Genomic DNA, 8,626 nt, shown 5'->3' with positions numbered 1-8,626 from the left:
AATTTTTTATATGTATGTCAAATCTTTATAAAAACGAAATGAGAATAAAGTCACTTTTCAAAGGGATTTTCTTTTTTTGTGGAAGTTACCACAACTGTGTGGCTGTTCATTTAACTACTTGACTTGAAAGGCATGTTCTAAAACTTTTGAACTGGATACATTTAAATAAAATAAAAAAGATGGGAAAATTGGGATGTTCCAAAACTTTGCCCCAGTAGTGTATATAAAAAAAATAAAGCAATATTCCGTAGCGGGGAGTGTTGATTTAGCACCTAGCTACATGTCAGTCACGTTCATTGTTTATGTGGTGGCTCGATTAACGCCACTATTGAAATCTGGAGTCACTTTCAAGCACTTGGTAGAAGTAACAGCTTATTAAGTGCTTAAGGTACGACGCACTGTGAAAGTCGACAGCTAAAAGAGCACGTGCGCAGCGTCTCTGCAACTTTAAAGGGGAGAGAAACCTCTTTGTCCACTCGGAGGCTTAAATGTAAAGCGGCGGCCCTCCCGTTGAGCGGCAACAAACAAGTCTGATGGCTTTTTGATTTTCTTCCTTAACGGCCCGTGCTTTTGACGCCCTTCTTCACAGGCCCTCCACCCGGGCCTGCTTTTCATGCCGCCACCAATGGCTGCCTTCCTTCCACTGTCCACGCGCACAATGGGCCTTGACGGCCCTCGGCATGCGGCTCAATGGGGACAGGAGACTGGACCCCAGCCCCCGCCAACCCCTCGCGAGATTTCGCTCCGTCCCACTCGTCGTGTGTATTGCCGTTGGGAATACAGTGATACTGAGACTTGGGAGTCTAATTCGGTCAAATCGACTTTCTCCATTGCAATGAATGGAAATGACGTGAATCCGTTCCATTGAACTGTTTCGATTCAATGGATATCGTGCTGATCCTTCTAGTGTGCGGACTAAGGGTTGAATGACTCGAGACTTTTTGCCAAACAAATGATTAGCGTTCGGTCGACTTCAATCTTTAACCGTCGATGCGCAGTAGTTAAGTTGACTCGCGACTAGTCAGTTAAGCAGTTAGTGTGTGCGCCTCGACCCCCGGGGGACAGTATAATACATTAAAGACCGTCACAACTACAGCGCAGTATTAGTATTGGTTGCTGTCCACAGAGCAAAAAATAATATGGCTGTGAGCATATTCATATGGTCTGTCTGTATGGGTTGTTGAAAGGTTTATGACTATAAAATACCGATGTAGTTTGTCGGTCTAGGGCATTTTGATTATGCGTTAGCATTAAGCTTTGTCGTAAGGCAAAGTTGCGTGGTTTGGTTCAATACATAAGTAATTCATAGTCCCTTTTACAGTAAACTTCCAACAAGGAGTGGGAATAAACAGATTGAAGCAAATACACTTGGCCTCTTTTTTTTAAAAGACTGTTCGCTGTCTGCCAAACATCCCGCTCAGGGAGGGCAGAATAGACATCAGTTAGAAAAGAAAAAAGCGCGTCCATAAGTGAAATTTTCAAATGAAAACGTAAAAATAATCGCCCGAGCGATGGCTCATAACCTGTACAAAGTCAGGGATCGCCAAGGCTGAGACGAGGTCAGCGGCAGTTCGAAGACACCGAGACAGAAAACGAGGACGTGGCGCAAAGAGGAAATGCCTGCAGCCTTACACTTTCTTTGCTTGGATGCATTTTCAAAGATGCTTGGGTTTGTTTGTTTGGAGACTGACCCCTAATCCCTCTCACACTTCATTATCCACATAATCCGGCAGTGTTTACCAACCTTTACTGAGCCAAGACAAGTATTTTACAGGGATATACGATATGGGACGTCTGTACCGGTACCAAAAAAATAAATAATTAAAAAAAAAACAAACAAAAAAACACACAATACTGGGACACCCAATACCAGCTTGTCATATACTATACTATTCTGTCCTCCCTGAGCATGCAAATTATATTACTGCAGATTTTCCGCAACACTCTTGTGTTTTCAACAGATGTACGTTATGTACATGTGTGCACCACACTGCCCCCTGGAGGCCAAGGCACACACACACAGAAGCAGCACATCTACACGATATTGCCCAAACTATTCACTCACCTGTCTTGACTCAGATATGAATTTAAGTGACATTCCATTTTTCATCCGTAGGGTTTAATATGACATCAGTCCACCATGTGCAGTTATAAAAGCTTAAACTCTTCTGGGAAGGTTTTCGACAAGGTTTAGGAATGTGTTTATGGGAATTTATGACTATTTATCCAGAAGCGCATTTGTGAGGTTACCACCGATGTTGGATGAGAAGGCCTGGCTCTCAGTCTACGCTGTAATTCATCCAAAAGTGTTCTACAGGGTTGAGGTCAGGATTGTGCAGGCCAGTTAAGTTCAGACGCATCAAATTCTCTGATTCATGTCTTTACGAACCTTGATTTGATTTCGAATGGCCAGTGAGCCAGGCCTTCTCATCCAACAGCACCTCACAAACATGCTACCGGAAGAATGGGCCAAAATTCCCATAAACTTACTCCTAAACCTTGATGAAAGCCTTCCCACAAGAGATGAAGCGGTTACAGCTGCGAAGGATAGACCAACATCTTTTGCAATATAATGTATCTCCAGGGCAAGTGGAATAGGACTATTGTGTGCTATACTGTATTTAAGCGACACTTGTGCCATGTTCAGTAAAAGTCTGTTCTAAGTGTTGATTATTTGTGGGTTTGGGGAAAAAAAAAACAAAGTTGTGACTTGGTACTTGTCTCATTCGGGGTCGCCACAGCAAGTCAAGTGTTATTTGTAAATGTGGGAAGGAAAATTGTCTGAAAATTGTCATTATTTTAAATTATCAAGTATAATGTTTGCAATGTATTTTAATAAGAAAATGTGCTTTATAATACTGTACTTTATAAAAACAGAGTAAAGACAATTAAATAGAATATAAAGAGTTTCAGTTTTTTGCCACTTTTTTTGCTTCAATTCAATGGACTTGTGCTGCTCCTTCTGGCGTGCGCGTTTTGGCCACCTGGGGCAGTATAAAACATCCATCCATTTTCTGAGCCGCTTCTCCTAACAAGGGTCGTGGGAGTGCCGGAGCCTATCCCGGCTATCATCAGGCAGGAGGCGGGGTACACCCTCAACTGGTTGCCAGCCAATCGCAGGGCACATACAAACAAACAACCATCCGCACTCACATTCACACTTACGGGCAATTTAGAGTTGCCAATGAACCTACCATGCATGTTTTTTGGTATGTGGGAGGAAACCGGAGTGCCCGGAGAAAACCCACGCAGGCAGGGGAGAACATGCACACTCCACACAGGGTGGGCCGGGGATTGAACCCCGGTCCTCAGAACCGTGAGGCAGATGTCTCACCAGTCTTCCCCCATGCCGCCAGTATAATACAGACATACGGATATACATGGAGACAGTCACTGCTTCTCTGTTAGCTGCAGTAAATTAGTCATTCTTCACAGAGGATAAATAATATAGTATGTTATATTGTGTCTACATGTGTTTATCCACGGTTTGTGTTCTAATATCTGTTGCTTAAAGGGCTATAACTCTGCAACAGTGATGCTACTCGTTAGCTCATCTGTAGCCTTTTGCATTCTTTGTTAGCATGACACTAAACAGACTTTAAAGGTATGCGGTTGTTCTAAATACACATGTAATTCTCTTTAGCTTATGTTTATTTTAACAATAAAATTCAACTGGTGGTGGCATTAAGCATCTTGAAGCCTCTTTTTTGATGAATTGTTGACTGCAAAACCGCTGCTTGTTGTTAAGTATCTCAAACTTTTGTCCGCAAGTCAAAGCAAAAAAAAAAAAACTACAAAACTAGGCCTAACTACAACTTGTACTCGAAAAACTTGAGTTGCGTCACTCGTGTCTTAAGGCACAACATATTTTCCTATAGAAACAGAGTTTTGATTCTATCCCACAATTGTCTGACATGGTTGTACTGTTAGGTTGTTAATCGGATGGCACTTGGATTAAAAACAACAACAACTGATTCTGAAGAACACAAATCGTTAAGAGTGCGTCAAACAAAGGGAGTAGAAATACTGACGTGGTAAAAAGTTTTATTACCCATCCTTGCTCTGCATATACAAATATCTATAAAAGGTGAACACTTTCACTCTTTTATGTACATTTTTGCAGCAGGAGGTTCATTTTGGGACTGACAAGAGGACAGAGCAGGACAACACAAGATAGTGAAATTGACCACCGACACATCTATCAATATAGTCTGTCCCCCCCCCCCCCCCCCGAAAATGTCATTCAAATGCTTCGGAGTCACCTGGACTGTACATTCCTCCTGCAGTAACGGGCTGCATCCATAACGGGAGGCAGAAGGATTTGCATTGCCATGATTCAAACACAGTACGGTCAAACCATGCAACAGACATCATCAAGTACTTCATATATTATATTAAAATCTTTATGTGCACCTTATATGACCCAAGCCTCAAATCCTCAAATCAGCAACACTAAAATTTCAGAGATGGTATGTTAAATATTTCCTGGTAGGAATGTGGCTTAGCCACAAGCTACGCATGACAAAACAAAGAAGGGCACCTGTTTTTCCGCTTCCGTATATGTGTGTGTTGTGTGTACGGCTCCTACACGCTCCTGCTATCATAATCACAGTCTTTGGAAAAAAAAAGCTGCAGAAATGACGGGGAGAGAAATTGCAACATAAAGAGTTTAAAATTTAATTGAGGACAGGACGCTCACAGCAACAACTCAAGAAGGAGTCTTTGTGTTAAAAGACTTAAAATCCACAAAGAACCCAACATTACACGAGGGTCATAAAAGCAGGAGGAGGGAGGCATGGAGAAGGCGGGGATGAATTAGTAAAGGGCCAAGAGAGAGAAACAATACGTGGTTTTTTTTTTGTTTAATGTCTCGTCTTCTGCCAGGTTTCCTCCGTTTGTCTGCATGCAGTGTGAGTGTTTGCACGTGTGTGTTCAGCATTCACTTTTCATTCCCCTGATAATGCATGGTGGAGTCGTCAAACAGAGGGTTTTTCACCTCCATCTCGCCGGTCTGTGGAGGAGAGCACACATATGATTGACTTTTACTGGAGTTTACAATTGGGCCAAATTTGAGCATTTTTGTCCCCCCCCCCCTCCAATCAAAATCAGCTAAGGATTGATTGTTGGATGTTTCTAAAAGATTATCCTGACTGATGATAGTGTGGGTGTGCTAAGAGGGATTTTGCCTTTGATATCTGCTGGGGGGCCAACAATCAGAAATGTTCAACCTGTTCAATATTTACAATGGTGGTCAAGACTGAGTTCGACTCCATGATTATGACATTAAAAAATTCACAACAGTTGTTGGTTACATGAATTTGGGGAATTTTGCCGAGTTTCCTCACTCATTTTTGCACTCATGTAAGCATTGACCATTGTAAGCATTGTGTGTGTGCGTGTGTGTGTGTGTGCGTGCGTGCACGTGTGTGCGCTCACCGGTGCAAGTCCCGGACACTCGTACACTGTGAAGTCTCCGGCCTCTTCTTCATCTGAGGTGACCTCGGCATCAATGACTTTTTGTTCTGGTTTGTGACTGCAAATGAGGAAAGAAAGAAAGAAAAAAAAAAAGAAAAAGAAAAATATACACTGTATTTGAATATTTGTGATTGAACATCAAAAGCTAAAAAAAACCCCAAAAAACACCTACTTTCCAATGGACAGCATCTGCTGTTTTTGGTGTTGATAGTGGTACATTTGGGCACTTTGCGCCAGAGTTTCATCTCCAATCTGCAGGCAAGAAGAAGAAGTGCTGAATGACACTTTCAAAATAGAAGCTGCACTCTAGTGGTGTGTTTTTGCAGAAGTGAGATGAGAAATTGAAACTCAGGCGGTAAATGTAAGAGTCGCACATACCGATTTAGCGCCACCTGTGGCGGCGGTCACACCTGCTCCCCTGAAGGCGGGATAGTCCACCTTCTGAGCCAGATGAGATTCTTTCCGCAACCTGCGTGGGATCATCGGGACTTAATAATACATTAAATGGGGGCTTGCAAAAGGTGCTTAATGACTTTGTGTGGTTGCTTACTTGACATAGCAGACAGTTGCCATGATCAATGCTATGGTGCCAATCACCACAAACAGGGAGATTACAACTGCAAGTTAAAAAAAAAAAAAATGTTTTTTTAAAAACGGACATAAAATCAGTTTCTCCGCTCATGACTTGAAGATCTTTGGCCTAAAAGTCGTTTTCACTGTTTGAAACACTATCATGTAAAAGCCAAACGGTAAACACAGCTGCAGTGAGTTTTACTGGGTACTTGATTGAATACTTTTATTGTCTTTATGGGCGTTCACATTTTCCCACACTCTGGGCTCTGCTTCTGCAAGTAGAAGCCACTTGCCTGGTTCAACGCCCTCGCTCCTGCCTCGGTTGGTTGTTAAGGTCAAGAAAAACGGACTTGCCGATGGCTGCGCAGTTTAGCGGGAGCGGTGAACAGTCGCTCATTTTCATGAGACAAGACCGCCCCCTTAAAACAGGCTCAGGCCTGGGAGGCTTAAATAATGGTGTGTAAAGGGGGTGTTTTCAGTTTTTTTCCCTGTGGAACCTCTCTTGATTTGGAGTGTTAACTGTCCGAGATACTACAGTATACATTTGCATCCATAATTCAGCCCTTGATCTTGTAGATCAGACAAGGGTGTCGTTTTAATTGAGTTCTATATTAGTTTGACAGTTGTTTTGAATGAGAGGGGGGGAAAAAAAAAAAAAAAAAAAAAAAGGTTTTGAACACTTGACACAGGTATCCGATACCGTAGACTTTCTTTTGCGTTGATGTCACATGACATGACACTCACTGATGATGATTTTGTCATCCTTGTGAGCGTTCTCGATAAGAGGGCCCGCTCGACCGTCCACTCCGGGGGCCTGGGGGGTGGATGTGTTGGTAAGACTTGCTCGGCCAGAGGCTGCAGAGGTGCCGTTACTGGTTTCGGCTGACGAGCGATCTTGTCCCGACTGCCCCTGTTCGGAGGCAGCCAGCTTGCTTGCAGCTTTGGGGGAGAAGACGGCGACTGGAGGTGATGCGAGGAACATGCGACGCAGAGATCAGAAAAGAATCAAGAATGCTGAACGTCAAGAAGCAAAGGGAGAACGCAACACAAACAGGATCTGTTTGGTTTAGGGATATAAAAGTTCTTACCGGGAGGTTTTAATTGAGTCTTCTGTGGTTCCATCGCAGAAACTTCCTGTTTTTCGATGTATGACTGGATGAAATCGATCTCTTCATCCAGGTCTGGGTAGAACTGCACTTTCGCTAAAAGACAAGATGAGAGGAATTTATGTATTTACTGCAGATACAGCATCACATCAGCTAGTCCTCCCTGAAACGTCTCCAGTTGGTTCAAAATGTTGCCGCTCGCCTCTCAACTGGAACACGCAAGAGGGAGCACATAACGTCTTTTCTGGCTTCCCTCCACTTTATTTTAAAAATCCTGCTAAGATTTAAGATTATGATATTTGTTTTCAAATCTCAAAATCCCTCCACTCCTGCCCAACTACTGTAGAAGGACCTCTCGGTGGATATTAGACAAGCGAGCCCTTTCGTTGTCCATTTTTAAAACTCTCCTTAAAACCAATTTTTATTCCTTGGCCTTCAACACAGCACGACACTTGAGCTCTTATTTCAGTGCTTTATTTGTTTTTATTGTGTTTAACCTTGTTGGAGGTATCCATCCATCCATATTCTGTACCGCTTATCCTCACTAGGGTCGCGGGTATTGTTCTTAAATTATATTAAGTTCAATTGTCCCATGTTTTATATTCATTTTTTAAATTTATATTACAGCAATTTGCACTTACACAACTTTAAGATGGTCTACTATTGAAGATAAAACGACCGCTGGTAAAAAGGCGTATTTATTATTTATTGCCCAACGCTCTTAGGATGCATCCACCTAATCAAAGTGACAAGACAAGGCGTGTGCCTGTGGGTCTTGTCTTATTTGTTTGCGGACTGGTAGGAAAAAGGAGACAATACGAAACTGATGTTTAACAGCCCTTTAGGCCAGACAGTTAACAACATTCCGGTGGTACAGCACGGGTCTCCAGGGCAACCACAGCCCAGTATATACATGCGTGTGTGTGTGTGTGTGTGGCCGGTGGGAGGAAGCACAGCAGGGAGCAGGACCAATCAGCAAAAACTTGGCTCGTTGGCTCTCAGTAAATGTGCTACGTTGACAATAGACCCCAAAGCGGAGCTAATGGCGGCGGTCAAAGTGTTCCTGCTATAAAGTCGCCCTGCAATACATCATATTCTCAATGTAGCAGAACGGTGAATCATAAAAAAAACATTAACTTACAGTACCTTCAAATAGGTCATTCTGTCATTATCAGGTGAACTACTCCAATGCCAGTAAATACATTGCATCATTACATTCATCACTACAGTATCACTTTCTCCCCCTCCCATCTGGCTGAGCTAACGTGTGGCAAAGTGGACGCTATGACAAACGAGCACTTTCACCGCCACCTTTGTCACGGTCCGACCCCCCTCGGCACGCCGCTATATCGTGCACTCCGCGGCAGGTGTCTGAGGAGGCGGGATGCGCCATCTGTACCTAGCAGGTGGCGGGGAGCTCCAGCAGTGCCAGTGTGCTCACTTGATTGAGATGCAGCATTAGCCTCTTGAAG

The 8,626-nt window shown here is 43.2% G+C and overlaps 1 protein-coding gene across 2 annotated transcripts in view; it reads right to left on the bottom strand.

The window, feature by feature from the left end:
* Positions 1–4,663: 4,663 nt before the first annotated feature.
* npdc1a (neural proliferation, differentiation and control, 1a) overlaps positions 4,664–8,626 on the bottom strand; it is a 28,055-nt gene continuing 24,092 nt past the window's right edge. For both annotated transcript variants that reach the window (XM_061747940.1, XM_061747942.1), the window contains exons 3-9: positions 7,137–7,250; positions 6,793–7,008; positions 6,026–6,092; positions 5,854–5,944; positions 5,648–5,727; positions 5,437–5,533; positions 4,664–5,011 (exon numbers count right to left, since the gene is read on the bottom strand). In XM_061747940.1, the coding sequence (XP_061603924.1) occupies positions 4,940–5,011; positions 5,437–5,533; positions 5,648–5,727; positions 5,854–5,944; positions 6,026–6,092; positions 6,793–7,008; positions 7,137–7,250 (737 nt within the window). In that variant the 3' untranslated portion in view covers positions 4,664–4,939. The remainder of the gene's footprint in view (positions 5,012–5,436; positions 5,534–5,647; positions 5,728–5,853; positions 5,945–6,025; positions 6,093–6,792; positions 7,009–7,136; positions 7,251–8,626) is intronic.

This window comes from Phyllopteryx taeniolatus, chromosome 15 (assembly GCF_024500385.1).
Source record: "Phyllopteryx taeniolatus isolate TA_2022b chromosome 15, UOR_Ptae_1.2, whole genome shotgun sequence".
Lineage (NCBI taxonomy): Eukaryota > Metazoa > Chordata > Actinopteri > Syngnathiformes > Syngnathidae > Phyllopteryx > Phyllopteryx taeniolatus.
Note: the sequence above shows the minus strand (reverse complement) of the source record. Positions and strands in the feature narration are given on the sequence as shown.